Here is a 21191-nt window from a genome sequence, read left to right on the forward strand (position 1 = left end):
TTTATATATTATTATATATATATTATATAACAATATTATATTATTATTATATATATTATATAACATTATATATTTTTTGCAACTTATATTAAACGACATTATATATATATAAAAACAGGAAAACAATTGATAAAAATTGATAAAATATAATATTGAAATAAAATATATATTTATAGACTGTACATTTTATATATTTGTTTTTATTTATAGAGCATGCATGTATAGCGTAATAACACAATGCAATAAATTCTTTGTCATCTCCCACCCTAATATCTTCTCATCTCTCTCTCATTCTCCCTGCAGATCTTTGTGTTGTTGATTTTGATCTGTGCTGGTCTGGCCATCGGACACACGTACTGGTACGAGAGCATCGGCTCTAAAGCCTGGTATCTGTACGACGGCCTCGACTACAGTTCATCTTACCGAAGGCTTCCTCAGTTTCTGGGCTACATCATCATCCTCAACACCATGGTGCCCATTTCTCTCTACGTGAGGTAGGTTAACTGTCTTTTCTTCTGCTCTCTGAGCACAAAGATACCATTAATTATCAGATAACTGACTGGTTTTTGTTCTATCAGCGTGGAGGTGATCCGCTTGGGTCAGAGTAAGTTCATTAACTGGGATCTGCAGATGTACTACGCTGACAAAGACACGCCGGCCAAAGCCAGAACCACCACGCTGAACGAACAGCTGGGGCAGATCGAGTACATCTTCTCTGATAAAACCGGCACGCTCACACAGAACATCATGGCCTTTAAGAAGTGTACCATTACGGGACGCACTTACGGTGAGACAAACGCAAACCTTGCTTTTATAGGAACAATATAAGCAGAAATGGTTCTTGAGGAATTTGACCCTATAAATCCTGCTCTATTTGATTTGATATTACAGTTTCTAAGGACTATGATCAAGATGATCTAAACTTGTTGTAAACAACAGTGTTATTATAGTTCAAACTAAAATCATATGTAAAGAATATATTGGTTACTTTTAAAAAAATGAATAAAATAAAAGGGAAATAAATTTTGTATATATACAAAATAAAAAAATAAACGAATAACTTGCACAAAAAATATAATTTATTTATTTCTATAATTTATTTGAGTTTTATTTTATTAAATACATTTTATTATACATGCGCACACACACATATACACACTTATATATGTATTTGTTTATTTATTTATTTATATAAGAAGCTATTATTAAAAAGTAATAGCCAGAATATTTATAAAAACTATAAAAGACATTCAGATGTCTGTTAATTCATTTTTAGAAAGTAAAATAACTTAAGAATAACATAAATATTGTTAGGAATATTTATGGAAGTTTGTTAATTAATCATTTATAAAGAATTTATTTATATATTGCATTTATTTTTTATTTATATAATGATTATTATTATTATTTATACATTATTTTATATTTATATTTTGACTTTTATTTTTGTATATATAATTTTTTTTTATTCAGTGTTTGTATTTATAAAGTGAATTTCTAGTTTATTTATTAATTATAATTCAAATGAAAATGAAAACTATATATATAAATAATAATGTAAATAAAAATAAATTTTAAATATTTATATGTAATTACCCATGTGCAATTTTTTAGAAAAATCATGTTGAAAAATGTGAGCATGAAACATGATTATCATTAATTGTTTCGTGCTCACATTTTTCAACATGATTTTTCTAAAAAATTACGTATAGATAATTGTATAATTGAGCAGCTTCTGTGCCGTAAGTGTATATGATCATCAGGCTTTTGAGGAATGTTTATTTGTTCATTTCTTAATCATCATTCTATTGCATTGCATTGCATTGTATGTTTTGATCATCAAACTAAGCATTAAAGCATCAATTAAATATAAATGTCATCTTTCTAAGACATATTATTTGAGTGACAACTTATATTACTATAACTTTATGCAAGTCTCTGCTATAGTGTTATAAAGATCTCATTGATTTACATTACAAGCATCAAAATTTCATCACTTTTTTTGCTCAGTTTTTTTTTAATATTCTTTATAATTCTCACTATATTATACTATTTGAGACTAAAAACGTCTGAAGATGTAAATCAGGCTTTACAGGGTTAAAACATGCAGTCGTGTCGACTGAAATTTAACCACATTTTTTTATTGAGGTTTTATCTGTCAAACCAATCAATGCATTTAAATCAAGTGTTTGAATGTTAAATGCATTTGGACGAGTATCAAAGGCGTGTCATGTGTCCGATCTGATATAATCCTTGGTTTATATGGTTTATATCAGCCCTCAAGTTTGTGTTTGTGACTCCAGAGACATGTGTGTGTGACTGTGGGAGAGATTTGGGGATTTAGTTTCACAGAGGTCAGGTTTCTGACCTGGATGGGTTTAAAACACCCTGACATCTTTAACCTTGCTGTAAAATAACTTGGTACAGTATGTTTTGTGCTTTGATAGCACTCCTTTTCCTTAATTACATCACATGATTAGAGGCAATTATAGTTACTGATGCTTATAAACCTCTAGCAGTGAGTGTTAAATGAGTGCCTCGTGTTTAAGACGGCATGCTAAGTTAAAAGGTATCTTGAGACGACTCATTCCATGCTGTCTGCACTCACAAGTGTGCTTTAGTGTGTTATCATTTAACGATATTTAGTGTCACTGCTTTAATTACTCAGTGGACTTAATTAGCGTGAGAATTGACAACTCTTTATGTTTATCCGTAGGTGAGCCCACCAGTGCTGATGGTGTGTCCTTGGATCGTGGAAAGGTATTACTTCAGTACTTAAAATTGCTTGTTTATTTTATAAATTTTATTATAGAGTGTATTTATTTATTTAATAATTATTCTATATTAAATTATTCTATAATTAAAAAAATATTAGTAATTAATTAAATCAAATAAAACTATAAATGCATATAAATGTGTCATTTATGAATTACACTGTCATTTATAGTTTATTTGATTTATTTAATTTATTATTTTTTAATTAAATAGTAGATTTCCTTAGTTTTATTGATTGATTTGATTGATTTTATTTTATTTATATAGTACATTTATATAGTTTTATTTATTGATAATATTTAATTTTTACTTAGAGCGTAAAATTATATTGTTTTATTTATTTTAGTTTTATTATTTTTTATTTATAGAGAGTACTTTTCATAGAGAGTGCATTTAGAATTTTATTGACTAATTTATTTATTGAGTGTTTTATTACATTTTGTTTAGTGAGTACATTTTTATAGAGAGAGAGAGAGGTTTTTATTTATTTTTTACTTTCATAGAGAGTGCGTTTATAATTTTATTGAGTGTTTTATTACATTTGGTTTATAGCGAGTATGTATATATGTATGTATATATATTATAATATGATATATATTTGATTGGTTTTTATTTATTTTTATTTATAGAGGGTACAATTATATAGTTTTATTTATTGATTTTATTTTTATTTATAGCAAGTACTTTTAAATTTTCATAAAAAGTGCGTTTATAATTTTGATTGTTTTTTTTTTATTTATAGAGAGTACAATTATATAGTTTTATTGTTATTATTTTTTTTATAGCAAGTACTTTTACAGCTTTCATAGAGAGTGCATTTATAATTTTGTTTATTGATTATTATTATTTATTGGGATTTTGTTTATTATTCATTATTAATTGAGTGTTTTTATTACATTTGGTTTATAGCAAGTACATTTCTATATTTATTTATTTTTATTTATTTATAGAGGGGACAATTATATAGTTGTATTTATTGGTATTATTTTACTTTTATTTATAGCGAGTACTTGTACAACTTTTATAGAGAATGTGTTTATAATTTTTTTTTGATTATTATTGTATTTATAGAAAGTGCATTTATAGTTTTAAGTGTTTTTATTACATTTTGTTTATAGCAAGTACTTTTATATATTTGATTATTTTAATTAATTTAATTAATTTATTTTTATTTATAAAACATGCATTCAGTATTTATTTGATTAATTGTTTATTTATAGGGATTCAATTTATTCATTTTAGAGAGTGAATTTTATTCTTACAGAGTGCATTTATTTATTTTATTTATTACGTATTTAACATATGTGATTATTCGTTTTTTTTTTTGTTTTTTTTTTGTCAAAATGTTTGATTGATCACTTATAATTATTTAACTTTCTCTCTAATTTTCACTCAGTATGTGGATTTCAGTTGGAATAAGTATGCTGACAAGAAGTTCCAGTTTGAAGACAGTTTCCTCGTGTCCAGTATCCGTTCGAAGAAGGATCCGCAAATACTGGAGTTCTTCAAACTCCTGTCCTTGTGTCACACCGTCATGGTTGAGCAGAAAGGGGGTGAGAGTCTGCTGACATTATGCAATTATAAACTGTTCACACAGTAATAGAAGCATTTTTGCTTTCATCTTAGATTTATTTAGCAGAAAATGCAGCTGATAGTGAAGTTAATTTGTGCACTGCATATTTACTCTTTCTTCAGAGGAACTGGTGTATCAGGCCGCATCTCCTGATGAGGGCGCTCTGGTCACGGCCGCTCGCAACTTTGGGTTCGTGTTCCTGTCCCGAACGCAGGACACCATCACTATTATGGAAATGGACCATGAGGAGACCTACGAGATGCTCGCTCTGCTCGACTTCAACAGCGACCGCAAACGCATGTCTATCATCCGTGAGTCTTTTTGTTCTTCACTTTCTGTCTGTCAGTCGCTGTCATCTGTTTCTCACTCTTATGTGTTTTTGTGTGTAGTGAGATTTCCAGATGGTAAAATCCGTCTGTACTGTAAGGGCGCAGACACTGTGATCTACCAGCGACTCGATCCCAATACCAAGAACAAAGAAACGACGCAAGAAGCTCTAGATGTGAGTACCAAGAATTTAAATAAATGCATTAGCATATGATAATGAGGTTCAGCATGCCATTGCCATGCTCAAATGAAAATGAAAACAGAAACACTGTAATCCTGATTTAAAGTCTTTAGCAGATGTATGATTGCTTTTTGTGAAGAACAGACCAAAAACGTTGATGCACCATGGCAATGCCACCAATGATAACTTAAGAAGTTTAGAAAAAACTCATTTTGAGAAACAGCCTTTAAAGATCTGTATTATAATTGAAACATAAATAATGTGCAAAAATAAAATCGAATGATATGAACAAACCTCTAAGTAAAAACCTTTAGAATATAGATAGGAATAAATCTGTAGATTTTGGTGCATGGAAGTGCTGCTGAAGTTGAGAAAAAAGTAATTTCGAGATTCAGCCTTTAAAGATCTGTATTATAATTGAAACATAAATAATGTGCAATAATAAAATCGAATGATATATGAGCAAACCTCTCTGTAAAAACCTTTAGAATATAGATAGGAATAAATCTGTAAATTTTGGTGCATGGAAGTGCTGCTGAAGTTGAGAAAAAAGTAATTTCGAGATTCAGCCTTTAAAGATCTGTATTATAATTGAAACGTAAATAATGTGCAATAATAAAATCGAATGATATATGAGCAAACCTCTCAGTAAAAACCTTTAGAATATAGATAGGAATAAATCTGTAAATTTTGATGTATGTAAGTGCTGCTGAAGTTGAGAAAAAAATTATTTTGAGAAACAGCCTTTAAAGATCTGTATTATAATTGAAACATAAATAATGTGGGTAACACTTTACAATAAGGTTCATTAGTTAAACATTAGTTAATGTATTAACTAACATGAACTAACCATGAGCAATACATTAGTTACTGTATTTACTAATCTTCATTAACGTTAGTTAACGGAAATACAGTTGTTCATTGTTTGTTCATGTTAGTTCACACTGCATTAACTAATGTTAACAAGATTTTAATAATGTATTAGTAAATGTTGAAATTAACATTAACAAAGATTAATAAATGCTGTTTAAGTGCAGTTCATTATTAGTTCATGTTAACTAATGTGGTTAACTAATGTTAACTACAAACCTCTAAGTAAAAACCTTTAGAATATAGATGGGAATAAAACTGTAAATTTTGGTGCATGGAAGTGCTGCTGAAGTTGAGAAAAAAATTATTTTGAGAAACAGCCTTTAAAGATCTGTATTATAATTGAAACATAAATAATGTGCAATAATAAAATCGAGTGATATATGCACAAATTTCTAAGTAAAAACCTTGAGAATATAGGTGGGCATATAAAACTGTTCATTTTGGTGTATGTCTGTGCTGCTGAAGTGGAGAAAAAACTCATTTTGAGAAAAAGCCTTTGATTAAAGATAAGTATTGTAATTGAAATCTACAGACATAAATTGATAATCAAATAAAGAATTAAACATTTTCTTTCCACTATTCTGAAACAGTACATTAAGAAAAGTCAAACAGCCCAAATTCTCAAAATTGTCTGGTGCATGAAGATTTTCTGTAGCGTCTTGCTTTAAAGCAGAATTGCATGCATTGTGTGCTAAACGGTTTGATTTTTCTTTCAGATCTTTGCAAACGAGACCCTGCGAACTCTGTGTCTGTGCTATAAGGACATCAGTCAGGCGGAGTTCGAAGCCTGGTCTCAGAAACACCAGGCCGCCAGCATTTCAATGGGAGACCGTGAGGAGGCTCTGGACGTGGTGTACGAAGAGATTGAGAAAAACCTTCTGGTATGGAAATAAGAAAGGAAAAGCATTACTCATTTCAGTGACTAGTGATCAATTGATATATTAGTCAAGCTCATTAACCTGCCAGTGTTTGGCTAATTGCTATCGGCTGATGACCATGTGCTTGAATGATTAATGTTTGACATTTACATTCATTCATTTAGCACACATTTTTATCCACAGTGACTTAAAAATGAGAGTAATATAATAGTTAGAATGTTAAAAACTGTTATTTATGTTGATTCATTCAGCTGATTGGAGCGACAGCCATTGAAGATAAACTTCAGGACGGTGTTCCGGAAACCATCGCAAAACTGGCCAAAGCTGATATCAAGATCTGGGTTCTGACTGGAGACAAGAAAGGTAAGCGATGAACGTGTAAAATATTGAGTTAGTTTAAAGGAGGTAGGTTTGATTTCTAATAGATTTTGTTTGTCTCATATTCAGAGACCGCTGAGAACATCGGCTACTCCTGCCAGCTGCTGACCGACGACATGAAGATCCACTACGGAGAGGATGTGAAGTACGTTTCAGCCGACGGCACCTCAAGGTGGCAGCATAGAGATGGTCCATCTGGTTTCTAATGTCCAGATGTTTCTCTGTGTTTCTCTCTCAGTGTTCAGCTGAGGAACAGACAGACCCAAAGGCGCAACGACCCTCAAGGACGCAATAAGAAGCTGAAGGAGCAGTTTTTCCCAGAGAACGGCAAGAACGCACTTATCATCACTGGAGGCTGGCTGGTACGTTCATCGAACACTAATCGACCCCTAAACACTAATCAAACCATTCGATTTGACATGAGGTTGATTTATTTTAGTTCAATAATCAGCTGCGTGTGAAATTAAATCGCTTTGGCTTACATGTACACTTTTGTCAAATAAACAAAATCAAACTTAGACACAACTATCAATTTATACAAAATCGTTCTAAAGTTTTTGATTCAGACCATTTTTTGATAGTTAATGTAATATGAATTATGTTAAAATCTTTTTAAGTAAAGTTTAAGTTAGTATTGTCTAAACTGATTTAATTTAAGTAATATCATGAATGTCTCATTTGCTAAATTGTACAGAAATATTAGCATTATATTATAGTTTTTTTGTACTTGTTTTAATATATTCAAAAAAAGTAATTTTAAAGTATTTTACATTAGAACTGTTTTTACTATATTTTTGAATTAAATAAAATCAAACTTAGACAAACTATCAATTTATACAAAATTGTTCAAAGGTTCTTGACAATAATGTAATATGCATTATGTTAAAATGTTTTCAAGTAAATTTTAAGTTAATATTGTTCAAAAATATTGTATGTTATATATAATATATTAAATTGATTAAACATCAAATAAACAAAATCAAAGATAAAAAAAAAACGTTCAGTTTATCCAACTAAAGACTGGAGTAATGATGCTGGAAATTCAGCTTTGCATCACAGGAATAAATTACATTAAAAAAATAATAATAATACATTAATACTGTTTTTATTATATTAATGAATTTATATAAATGTTTACAAAACCGTTCAGATTTTAAGTTAATATTGTCTAAACTGTTTTAATTTAAGCAACTTTATGAATGTCTCATTTGCTGAATTGTTTAAAACCATTGGTATTATATAATAGTTTGTCATGTATATTTCTTAAAATCAAACATCAAATAACAGAATCAAAGATAAAAAAAACTGTCAATTTATCAAACTGAAGACTAAAGTAATGATGCTGGAAATTCAGCTTTGCATCACAGGAATAAATTGCATTTTAATATATATTAAAATAAAAAATTGTCAGTTTAAAGTGAAATAATAATTTACATTTACTAGTGTTTTGAAAGAGACAAAAACAAACAAAAAACAAAACAATTTTTAAATAAAAAAAAGATTTTATTTTATATTTTTCCCCTTTCTCCCCCAATATAATTTGGCTGGACAACAAATTATATGACTGTGGAACAAAAAAAAAAAAAACTAAAATTCAATAGATAATTAAAACAAGAGAAACACTGAAATTAAAAAAATTCAGTGAAAATAAAATGTTAAAATATATTGGCATTATCTAATAATTTTTTCTTTTCTCACAGAAGACTGATTCTAAATGTACATACTGGCCTTAGTATTACCTTTAAAATGAAAATTAAAAGTTGATCAGAACAACAGGAGGTGAATAAAAGTTTTTATCTTGAATTATTAGTCTAAAGCACTTTTTTTTCTGTGCAGAATGAGATTCTGTACGAGAAGAAGAAGAAGCGCCGTCGCTTGCGTCTGAAGAAGCTCAGGAAACGCCACCATAACTCCACCAACCCTCCGGACAGCAACCAGCCCGTTGATGATTGGGAGAAAGAAAAGAGACAGGAAGATTTCGTGGACATGGCGTGTGAATGCAGTGCGGTCATCTGCTGTCGCGTCACACCCAAACAAAAAGCCAATGTGGTCAGTCTGGTCAAACGCTACAAAAAGGCTGTGACTCTGTCCATCGGAGACGGAGCCAATGACGTCAACATGATCAAGAGTGAGTGAGAGCCCAATCTGATTCCTCATCCCCACCTAGTGTCATTCAGATACTATTAGAGCGTTTTTTTTTTAAATAGAGTTTCTATTGTTTTATATTTTCTGTTATCATGATAATTTTTGATAAAGTTTTAGTATTTTTGTCATGTGTTTTTTTCCTTTTTATGCATTTATTAATTGCATGTATTTATTTTTTTAAGTAGAATTATTTATTTCAGCAGGGTGTCCTTAAAAAGTCTTAAAATGTCTTAAATTCAGATTAGATGGGTCTTAAATATTTTTTTTGTCACTTTACCGCTAAAATATCTTCAGTCTGATGAACCTAATGACTGTTTCCCCCAAACATTTCTTGTTTGTAAATTCATAAATGTGTTTAAAACATTAATCTTCTAACATCATTTATATATTATTTATCGCACTTGTAATTTTGCAGTGTAAATTATTTAATCTGCCTGGTAACATCCCTATAGAATTTATTGTTGAATAGAAATAATTTGAAATTAAAGGTAATGCATACATTAAAAAATTAAAAAAATAGGCCTTTAGAAAGGTAAATAAAAAAATATGCAGATTTAAGTATTTAAAAGTTAAAAAAATTGCTTATAAAATATTTTTGTGTGCAATATTGTCTGCTGAAATGGGAAGTTCACTGTATATTGTTAAGTAAATATCATTAATGACATTTTAGTTTTATAAATTATTTTCCTTTTTACATTAAACACATTAAATCATACATATACTGTATGTATGTAATATTATATGTGTTTCCATTACAGGTTTAGGTCTTAAATTTCATATAAGGTGGTACTAAAATTTGTAGAAAACCTTTAGTTTTAGTTATTTTATTATTTAAAGTAAAACTAAACCTAAATTAGAAATGTTTTTTGGCAACTAGCTGAATTTATCTTATTTTATTTATAAGGGAATCAACTTCCTCAAAGTATTAATTAGTTTGAAGTGTTTTCTCAAGAGTATAAAGTGCAATTGTAGAGCTAACCTCTCCTTCCTGTGTTCCTCTGCAGCTGCGGACATCGGTGTAGGTATCAGTGGTCAGGAAGGGATGCAGGCGGTGATGTCCAGTGATTATGCCTTTGCTCAGTTCCGTTACCTTGAGCGCCTCCTGCTGGTCCACGGACGTTGGTCCTACATCCGCATGTGCAAATTCCTGCGCTACTTCTTCTACAAGAACTTCGCCTTCACCCTGGTGCACTTCTGGTTCTCCTTCTTCAATGGATTTTCCTCACAGGTAAGAGAGAGATCTACATTCAGAATTGATGAAATATTGCCTCAACATTAAGGGCATAAAATTTGAACGGTATCTGAGTTCATTTACTTTTGACCTACTAGCTGAAAACTTATTGTCTGATTCTCAGGCCCTATACTGTAGCTCTGAAGGAAATTATATAATAATAAAAATAATAATATTTTACATATTTTTTAATATTTATTTTATTTTTCAATTGTTTTATAATAATAATAATAATAATAGATTAAAAAAATATTATTATTATTATTATTTATTGTTTTCTTATTTCTTATTTAGCATATTTTAATGTATTTATTTTAAACTGCAGTTTTATTAAAACAGTAATATATTTTGTTCTTACTACTACTAATAATAAAATAATAATAATAACAATAAAATATTATCACTATTTTTATTGTTGTTGTAGTTATAAATTATTTTATATATTTATTTTACAGCGTAGTTGTATTACAATAGTAATGTATTATTATTATTATTATAATTATTATTCCTAAGACAGAAATAAATTGCTATTCTGAGAAAAAATTATATAAATTATTTTGCATATTTTTAAAATATATTTTACTGTTCGGGTGTTTTACAATATTATTATTTTTTTTTATCTTAACTAGTAGTAGTATCAATAATAGTAATAATAATAATAATAATAATAATAATAATAGCAATAAAAATATTATCACTATTTTTATTGTTGTAGTTATAAATAAATTATTTTATATCTTTATTTCACAGTCTATTGGTATTACAATAGTAATATAGAAACATAAATATTATTATTATTTTTTATAAGACAGAAATATACTGCTATTTTGAGAAAAAATATTTTACATATTTTTAAAATATTTTACTGTTTGGGTTTTTTACATTAGTAATATATTTTTATCTTAACTAGTAGTAGTAGTAGTAGTAATAATAATAATAATAATAATAATAATAATAATAATAATAATTATTATTATTATTATTATTATTATTATTTTTTTTTTTTTTACAATAGTAATATATTTTTATCTTAACTACTAGTAGTAGTAGTAATAATGATAATATGATAATAATAATAATAATAATAATAATAATTATTATTATTATTATTATTATTATATTTTTTTCTCTAAAAGAAAAAATAAATTTGAAATTATTTTATGATATATAGTTGTATATTATTTTTATAATACTATAGACTAATATATAAATATAATAATGTAACAATCATTTTATATTTAGAATTAATATTTATATATTATATAAATATAATACTTTTAAAATAATTATATTATATTGTATGTTTATTATATATTATATAATATTAAACATTTTTCTTTTCACATCTTCACTTAAGCTAGAGTTTAACCCTAAAGCTTTTATTTTGATGAAAAACTGTGGGGAATCCTTTTAAGTTTCTGTAACAACAAACGCTTCTCATTACAAATCTAGTGAAATTCTGTAATCATCTGTCCACAAAAATGTTTAAATTATGTCAAATGTGACTGGCACTGTTGTCCCCAAATGAATTAAACTTATAGCACATGCACTGAAGTAGAAAAGTTGACACTTTATTGTGTGTGTTCTGCAGACGGCATATGAAGACTGGTTCATCACCCTGTACAACGTTTGCTACAGCAGCTTGCCTGTTCTCCTTGTCGGCCTTCTGGATCAGGTATCGCTTCCTTACCTGCTTTAATCTGTGCTAAACTCACAATAACATCCAAACTAACACCCCTGACTCATTTCCAGCCTTTAAACCGCCTCTTTTTGTTTCTGTAGGATGTGAATGACAAACTGAGTTTGCGTTTCCCGAAGCTATATCTTCCCGGGCAGCAAGGATCGTTGTTTAACTACAAGAACTTCTTCATCAGTTTGTTCCACGGCATCTTCACGTCCCTCATGACCTTCTTCATCCCGTACGGCGCCTTCCTGCAGACCATGGGACAGGACGGCGAGGCTCCGTCCGATTACCAGTCATTCGCTGTGGTCGCAGCTTCATCGCTCATCATCACCGTCAACCTGCAGGTGCCTGATTGGTCCATTTTGATCATGTGACAACGTCTCCACATTTCTAACTCGAATTATACTTGAATGTTAACCGGATCTTCAAAAAGTTGTAGATCTGCAATCGAAAGAGGTTGTTCTCATTGATCTAACGGAATATTGTGTTTTTATGATCCAGATCTCGTTGAACACCTCCTACTGGACGTTTGTCAACTGTTTTGCGGTGCTGGGCAGTATAGCTATTTACTTCGGCATCATGTTTGACATCCACAGTGCAGGAATCCACGTCATTTTCCCAACCACCTTCACTTTCACAGGTGGGTCATGAAGTCCTACTAACATTTATTGCAAAAAATCTAGTGGTGGTTTGCGTAAAAGAACTGACGCTCCAAAAATGAAACCTAAAACAAAACTAAAAATAGCCCATGCTTTTCTTGACACATGATGGTCTAAGATTGGGATTGGTGAGATGAATTAGCAAAAATATTACAATATGAGCAAAAATTGTATGATTATTGTTATTTATACGGTTTCTTTTGTATATGATATACATGTTTTATAGAAACCATAGCTAGAAACTATACCTAAATTAAAAGTTAAAAAGTAACAGACACAAAATTACTAAAAATGAAATAAAATTCAAATTAAAACCTAAAAAAGGCAATAGTAATATATAAAAAAAAACTGAAAGAAAATGACAATGCAAAAATAAAACTGTTAAAATTTTAACTACAATTAAAATGAAAATCTGAAAATACAAAAATAAATGCTAATAGTAATAAATTGCATAGCAACATTATTGAAAATTATAATGAAAACCTGAAAAAAATCAAGTAGAGCTTAAATAAATGTTAAAGTAAAATTTCCAAAAATAAATAACTGAAATAAATAAATAACAAAAACTGAAAAAAGTAATAAGAATGACAAATGTAGAAAAAAAATGCTAAAATAAAATGGAAGCCTGAAAATACAAAAATAAATGCATATTTATTTCTGGAAATTAAAGTAGATTGTTCAATAAAAAAACGAAGATAAAATAAAAGTAAAAAAGTAATATTAACAATTATTATATTATAGTAAAATTTAAAAACTAAAATTTCCAAAAAAAAAAAAAAAAAAATGAAAAGCACATGACGAAATTACTAAAAGTTAAAATAAAATGAAAATAAATAAAATCAATTAAATTCCAATAGTAGTATATAAAAAGAAAACTGAAAGTAATAAAAATGACAAATGCACACAATTAAATTGCTAAAAATTGCATAGCAAAATTACCTGAAAAAACCCCAATAGTAGCACTGAAATGACTGGAAATGAACCGGAAATTAATGAATAAAAAACAAACAAAAGCTAAAATAAGTAAAAAAAAAAAAAAAAGTAATATTTTTTTTAAAAAGTAATAAAAATTTCACATGCACAAAATAAAATAGCTAATTTAAATGAAAACCTGAAAATACAAAAATAAATGCTAATAGTAATATTTAAAAACAAATAAAACGACATAAGGGCATAACTAAATTACTAAAGCTTAAACTAATATTTAGATGAAAACTGACTATAAAGCATTTATAAATACTATTATAGTATGTAAATATTACTAAAATCTAGATTTTTTTTGTCATTTTGAAATGAACGGGAAATTAATTAAATTAATAAAAAACATAAAACAAATGATCTTTTTTTAAAAAGTAATCAAAATGACACATACACAAAATAAAATGGCTAAAATAAACTAAAAGGAAAATGAAAACCTGAAAATATAAAAATAAATGCTAATAGTAATATTTAAAAACAAATAAAATGACAAAAGTGCATAGCAAAATGACTAAAGCTTAAACTAATATCTAAATAAAAACTGACTATAAAGCATTTATAAATACTGTTGTAATATTAAATATTATTAAAATCTCACGTTTGCTGTAACCTTCCATGGTGACACATCTGCACTATTATTTTGACTGTTAAATCTCAAATAGAGACCATAATATGAGTTGATGTGCAACCTGATTATTGTTTTAACCCATAGGCGCTGCGTCTAACGCTCTGAGACAGCCGTACCTGTGGCTAACCATCATCCTGACGGTGGGAATCTGTCTCCTTCCTGTCATCTGCATCCAGTTCCTTTATCAAACCATCTGGCCCTCGGTCGGAGACAAGGTGAGATCCTCAAATCACACAATGACCAAAAATCCTCTGGCTTAAATACAGTATAGTATAACAAATTCAGAGAAGTTACAGCCTCACATTCTTCCCGCAGGTCCAGAGGAACAGGAAGAAATACGAGCACGAGGATGAAGAAGAAGAGAGGAAAAAGAAGAAGCCAGCGTTCCAGCGCGGCGGACGATCCCGCCGCTCCGCTTACGCCTTCTCGCACTCTCGCGGCTACGCCGACCTCATCGCGTCGGGACGCAGCATTCGTCAGCGGCCGCGTGTCCGGCCCGAGCTCAGAGAGAGCATACGAGAGGTTCCTCAGGCCGAAAACATCTGAAAACAACGCCCACTACCTGCTTATGTGCCTTTACCCTGTCATATATGAGCTGCCCAACGCAACGGGCCAATAGGAAGAGGCGAAGTGTCATTTAAAGGGGAGGGACTTATCAAAGAGCCAATGGGAAACGGGGACCAAGGGATTTAAAGGGAAAGTACAAGTAAACACTCACCGAAGACCAGGACTGGTTTTAACGTTGTGCACTGCGTACAACAAATTGTTCGTCTCAGGTTTTTATTTCATGCTTTTTTATTTCGGAGTCTGTTTTTGCACAATTGAGTACGACTAAGGGTCCTTCCCTTTATAAGAGAGCGTGTGTGAATGTCTGTTTCTAATCTTAACGCCCGTTTAAAACTTGATTTATACACTGCAAACATTTCTTACAGGGTTTTTGTCTTATTTTTCATTTCAAATATTAAAGCAATACATATTTAGTTTTGAGATAACGGTATACTTTTTTTTTTTTTTTTTTTTAAATACTATTTAAAATATTTTTTTGTTTAAAATCAGCCAAGACAAATTTGCTTGTGAAGCAAAATATCATTTGTTTAAATTTATGTATTTATGGTTTTAGGTAGAAAAGAGTGAAGATATAATTTAAGTCAAAAGTTAATAATATAATGTTTAATATAAATACAAAAATTAATAATAAATATTAAAATAATTAAATAAAGCTTCTTTTTTTTTTAAATAGTGTAAAATTGATATTACACTGTTTTGCTCTTGAGTTAAATTAATAATATCAAAGCAATGCATATTTAGTTTTTGAGATAACAGTATATATACAGAGAATATATTTTGATTTACATGATTTTTCACTTTTTTGATCACTTTTTTTAAAACCATAAATACATTACAAATATCAAAATATAAATTTTGCTTTGATTTAAAAAAATAATAATTTTAAATAGTAAATAAATAATAAAACATTTAAGTTAATAATATATCAAAAGAATACTTCTTTAGTTTGAGGTTACACTGTATATACAGAGATAACATTTTGAAATATATTTTTGCTAAAACCATAATTGCATAATGAAGAATGTATATTTAAAATAAAATTAACATTTTGCAATTTTTCTTCACAAGTAAAATTACTCTCGCTTGATCCTTAAACAATTTTCTTTATTTGAAATACTACATAAATAATAATAAATATAAAAGTTATATAATAAATTAATAAAATAAATAATATTTTTATATTATTAATAATAAATAAATAAGACCAGAAAAAAATTTATATTACGTTTTGCTTCTCAATTAAATTACTTAATTGTTTCAAAATCTAAAATGTTTATATATTTTTACTGAAAACCAAGACAAAAATACTAATTAAGAATCTATTTTTTGCAGTGTAGTGAAGGGTGTCGATTAGATTTGTTCCTCTTTACTACATTTGAAGATGTCAATGTTAAAATGTGAACTCGGTAAGGAATTATCATCTTGATTTCCGAAATATTTGTTATCCCTTTTGTAAAAAAAGCAAAGGGCTGAATCCCACAAACCTTATGATGAATTTTCCTCACGGTTGAATCTTTTTCAGGGTGACGGTGTGTCGTTCTCGATGATGTTCCTTATGAACCGTAAGAATGAATGAATTTCGAGTGGTGAAAACTCATGTTTACATAAATACTCCTGAGCTCGTCTGTTTCATAAGACCTGCGTTTCGCTCAGTTTTAACCGTACGTCCCGTAAAAACCTGCCTAGAGGGTCATAGATGGTTTTTAACGCACTCGCTGTGGTGTCTTCTCTCATGTAATATTTCATTGTTGTTCTGTGAGTTCATGTTAAATGGGTCGTCTTGCCATCAGCTCCTGACGGAAAATCTCCGTCTGCGAAAGAATGAAGCCTTAATGACGATTTGTTTTCTTCTATCATGGAAATGACTTTGCACTTTGGTACAGGGACTTGGGAGGTGGACGTATCTTTCTCATTTTTTAACCCTAGTGACTTGAGAACTGTTACAAGATTTTAAGAAATCTACCATGTTATGATATCAGTTATGAGAAATATTTATTAGGCTGGTTGTTCTAAATGTGTACGTGAAATGAGCGGAAAAGGCTTTATCCAGCCAAATCAGTCACATGACAAACGTACTTGTACACAGCTCCGTGGATTGTCTGTATGTAATGTACTGTAATATACTTTGCACAAATGTCTATAAATAAAGAATAAGATATAGAACAATGTTTTTTGAAATGTCTTAATATTGGATTGTTTATTATTCCAGTATATAAAACTGTAGAACATTTTCTCTATATAATTAACATTTTTTCATATTTTGTTTTTGAAAAGAAAAATCTTGTTTGTTCACTGAGGCATTTATTTAATTTAAAAAATGTAAAAAATAAAATAATAATATTGTGAAATGTTATTACAATTTAAAATATTTTTTCTTTAAAAATAAGAATAATATTTTCTCTATATAATTAACATTTTTATTTTATGAATATTTTTGTATTAATTTTTTTGAAAAGAAAAATCTCTTGTTTACCAAAGCTGCATTTATTTAACAAAAAAATAATAATAAATGAATAAATTATATTATGAAATATTATTATAATTTAAAATATTTTGTTCTTTAAAAATAAGAATAACATTTTCTCTATATGAATAACATTTTTATTTTATGAATGACTTGGTAGTACATTGTTTTTGAAAAGAAAAATCTCTCACCTATAGGCTGCATTAATTAAAAAAAAAATAAATAAATAAAATTAGAATAACTTTTTCTGTATATAATTAACATTTTTATTTCATGAATATTTTTGCATAACATGTTTTTGAAAAGTAAAATCTTGTTTGTTCGCGAGGCTGCATTTATTTGATAAAAATAAAAAAAGAAATAAAAAAAGAAAAGAATATTGTAAAAAAAATTACAATTTAAAATGTTTTTTTCTTTAAAAATAAGAATAACATATTCTCTATATAATTAACAGTTTTATTTTATGAATGTTTTTGTATAATATGCTTTTGAAAAAGTTCACAGAGGCTGCATTTATTTAACTAAAAATATAAATAAAATAATATTGTGAAATATTAGTGCAATTCTTCTTTAAAAATAAGAATATATAATTATTTTTTTATTTTAAGAATATATATATATACATATATATATATATATATATATATATATATATATATATATATATATATATATATGTATTACAGTTTAAAATATATTTTCTTTAAAAATAAGAATAACATTTCTCTATATAATTAACATTTTTCTTTTATGAATGTTTTTGTATTACATTATGTTTTTGAAAAGAAAAATCCCTTTTGTTCACCGAAGCTGCATTTATTTAATAAAAAACAAATAAATAAACAAAAAAATAATATTGTGAAATATTATTACAATTTAAAATACTATTTCTTTAAAAATAAAATATAATTTTATCAATATAATAAAACTTTTATTTTATGAATATTTTTGTATTAATAATATATATTTGTATATATTTTGTTCACAGAGGATGCTTTTATTTAATAAAAATAAATAAACAAATAAAAAAATTTAAAGAATAGTGTGAAATATTATTACTATTTAAGAGTATTTTTTCTTTAAAAATAAGAAAAACTTTTCTCTATATAATTAATATGTAGAGATAATTATAATTTTACGAAATTTTTTGTATTAATAATATGTTTTTTGTTCACCGAGGCTGCATTTATTTAAAATAAATAAATGAAATAATATTGTGAAATATAACTAAAAACATTCCTTAAAAATAAGAATAACATTTTCTCCATATAATTAATTTTTATACATTTTTATTTTATGAATGTTTTTGTATTACATTATGTTTATGAAAATAAAAATCTCTTTTGTTCACAGAGGCTGCATTTATTTAATCAAAAATACAGTAAAACAAATATCATTGTAAAATATTATTACAATGTAATTTTTTTTATATATATAAAACGTTTGACTTTTTTCGTAAAAAATGTGCTTTTTCACATTTTTGTGGAAATTGTGATTTTTTTTCTTTGTTAAATAGACAGTTCATAGGATTCATTCATTTTCATTTTTAATAAATGTATTTTCTAACACTTTTGGTTAATTTGATGTCTCCTTGGTAATTAAAACTAATGATTTCTTTTTTATTTTTATTTTTTTGAAGACTTTATATTTAATGTTACAAAAAATATATATTAAGAATGTAAGTATCTGAACCATTAATAAAAGTCTTCATTCGTTCTGCGAATTTATAATCTACTTAATATTAACAAGATCGTGTCAACCTGTCAACTTCGTTCTGAATTCTAATTAATATTCATAAGCCCGATTCTCCTCCTCACTCTGATTGGAGCGTTATTCTGCGCGTGCTCGATGAGCTGAGATGTCACCAGCGTCAGTGGCGACGTGGAGACGCAGAGCTAATAGAGTCAACACTGCCTCAACTTCCACTGCAAAACACGCTGTACTGGATATTTACGTTCACTAATTACCACTCATTTACTTTCAATCGTCTGAGAACACATAGGCGTCTGTCCAGCGGATCGCAAGTGGCTTTTCTGAGGCGCTGTCAAATCTGACATTCATCAGGTAAGTTATGCTGGCCGTTAGCTTGTTAGCATGGAAGCTAACAGGTTTACAATGGATTTCTCCGTTCACCCGAGTCTGCAGGCTAATTGTTGCTAGGTGTATAGCTACCTGGATACTTATTAACTTCTACATAGGCAGTTACACACCGAGAAATAGTCGTATAAATGAATATTTAACTACATTCTAGATATTTTGTATGTGGTGCGTAACGTATAAAAGCTGTGAAGTGAGTAATTTGACATTTTTATAAGGCAGTTAGCTCAGGAAAGCCCAATCTGTCAAAGTAAATGAACAAGCTAAATGAGTTTCGACGCGCATATTATAAAGCAGTCTTTTCTAACTGTTTGAAATCATAATTATAGTATGTATGTCAGGCATATTTATCTATACAGTGGAGTATTTAATTTATTGTATTATAAAGTGTAAAGGCTATAATCTAAACTTTGCAGGATCATTTTTAACTCACAGGGTCCTGCAGGTGTTGGAGTAGTTTCTTTGTTTTGTGAAGGCCATTCATTAGTCTTTTGTCACCTGTAATGTTGATAGCAGTGCTGGATTGCATTCAATTAATTATTGATTTCAGTCTTTGTGTTTACACTAACATTTAATGAATGGCAAGATTTTTTTTGCGCCTTTGCATCATAATTGTTTTTGCATCTATTTGTGAATCTCAATCTGTCAAGAACTTAAACACTTTTTAAGTTAAGCATATATATATATATATATATATATATATATATATATATATATATATATATATATATATATATAATGTGAAATATTATACCAATTCTAAATAAAAAATGTTTTCTATAACATTTTCTCTATATAATTAACACTTATTTTATGAATGTTTTTGTATTATATTATGTTTTTGAAAATGAAAATCTCATTTGTTCACCAAGGCTGCATTTATTTAATCAAAAAATAAATAAAATGCATAAAAAACGATATTTTGAAATATTATTACAATTTAAAATATTTATTCTTTAAAAATAAGAGTAACATTTTCTCTATAATTAACATTTTTATTTTTTGAGTGTTTTTGTATTACATGATGTTTTTGAAAATAAAAATATCTTTTGTTCATAGAGGCTGTATTTAATAAAAAAAAATATACATACAAATAAATAATTTAAATAATATTGTGAAATATTACAATTTAAATAGTTTTTTCTTTAAAATAAGAACGACATTTTCTCTATATAATTAACATTTTTATTTTAAGAATGTTTTTGTATTACATTGTTTTTGAACTCAAATCTCTTTTGTTCACTGAGGCTGCAATTATTTAATAAAAATTAACTAAATAAAAAAAAATAATATTCTTTAATATTCTTACAATTTTAAATATTTTTTCTTTAAAAATAAGTGACATTTTTTCTGCATGTTCTGAATGTTTTTGTATTACATTAGGTGTTTGAAAATAAACTATTTTGTTTACAGAGTAGGCATTTATTTAGTTAAATAAATAAAATAATATTGTCAAATATTATTACAATTTAAAATATTTTTTTTATTTAAAAATAAGAATTACTTTTCTCTATATAATTATTATTTTTTTTAATTTGAGTGTTTTTGTATTACATTGTTTTTGAAAATAAAAATATGTTTTGTTCACCAAGGCTGCATTTAATAAAAAAAAAAAAAAAAAAAAACAGTAAAAATATGAAATATTATTAGAATTTTAAATATTTTTTTAAAATAGGTTTTCAATCTAAATATCCTAAGATATAACAAAATTATCTTTTTCTCACAAGGCTGCTTTTATTTAATCAAAACAGTA

The 21191-nt window shown here is 27.7% G+C and overlaps 2 protein-coding genes across 2 annotated transcripts in view; both read left to right on the forward strand.

Moving 5' to 3' along the window:
• The window catches only part of atp8b1 (ATPase phospholipid transporting 8B1), a 19044-nt gene extending 3747 nt beyond the window's left edge, over nucleotides 1-15297 (forward strand). Inside the window, exons 3-19 of the mRNA XM_073824058.1 lie at nucleotides 304-494; nucleotides 579-787; nucleotides 2717-2760; nucleotides 4172-4328; nucleotides 4471-4659; nucleotides 4738-4850; nucleotides 6446-6610; nucleotides 6859-6970; nucleotides 7055-7130; nucleotides 7224-7347; nucleotides 8822-9113; nucleotides 10135-10358; nucleotides 11953-12036; nucleotides 12144-12389; nucleotides 12547-12685; nucleotides 14395-14525; nucleotides 14626-15297. Coding sequence (XP_073680159.1) covers nucleotides 304-494; nucleotides 579-787; nucleotides 2717-2760; nucleotides 4172-4328; nucleotides 4471-4659; nucleotides 4738-4850; nucleotides 6446-6610; nucleotides 6859-6970; nucleotides 7055-7130; nucleotides 7224-7347; nucleotides 8822-9113; nucleotides 10135-10358; nucleotides 11953-12036; nucleotides 12144-12389; nucleotides 12547-12685; nucleotides 14395-14525; nucleotides 14626-14856 — 2727 coding nt within the window. The 3' untranslated portion in view covers nucleotides 14857-15297. The remainder of the gene's footprint in view (nucleotides 1-303; nucleotides 495-578; nucleotides 788-2716; nucleotides 2761-4171; nucleotides 4329-4470; nucleotides 4660-4737; nucleotides 4851-6445; nucleotides 6611-6858; nucleotides 6971-7054; nucleotides 7131-7223; nucleotides 7348-8821; nucleotides 9114-10134; nucleotides 10359-11952; nucleotides 12037-12143; nucleotides 12390-12546; nucleotides 12686-14394; nucleotides 14526-14625) is intronic.
• Nucleotides 15298-19228: 3931 nt separating this feature from the next.
• dym (dymeclin) overlaps nucleotides 19229-21191 on the forward strand; it is an 85008-nt gene continuing 83045 nt past the window's right edge. The window contains exon 1 of the mRNA XM_073824059.1: nucleotides 19229-19405. The gene's annotated coding sequence lies outside the window, so the exon portion shown is untranslated. The remainder of the gene's footprint in view (nucleotides 19406-21191) is intronic.

This window comes from Garra rufa, chromosome 19, assembly GCF_049309525.1.
Source record: "Garra rufa chromosome 19, GarRuf1.0, whole genome shotgun sequence".
Taxonomy (NCBI): Eukaryota; Metazoa; Chordata; class Actinopteri; order Cypriniformes; family Cyprinidae; genus Garra; species Garra rufa.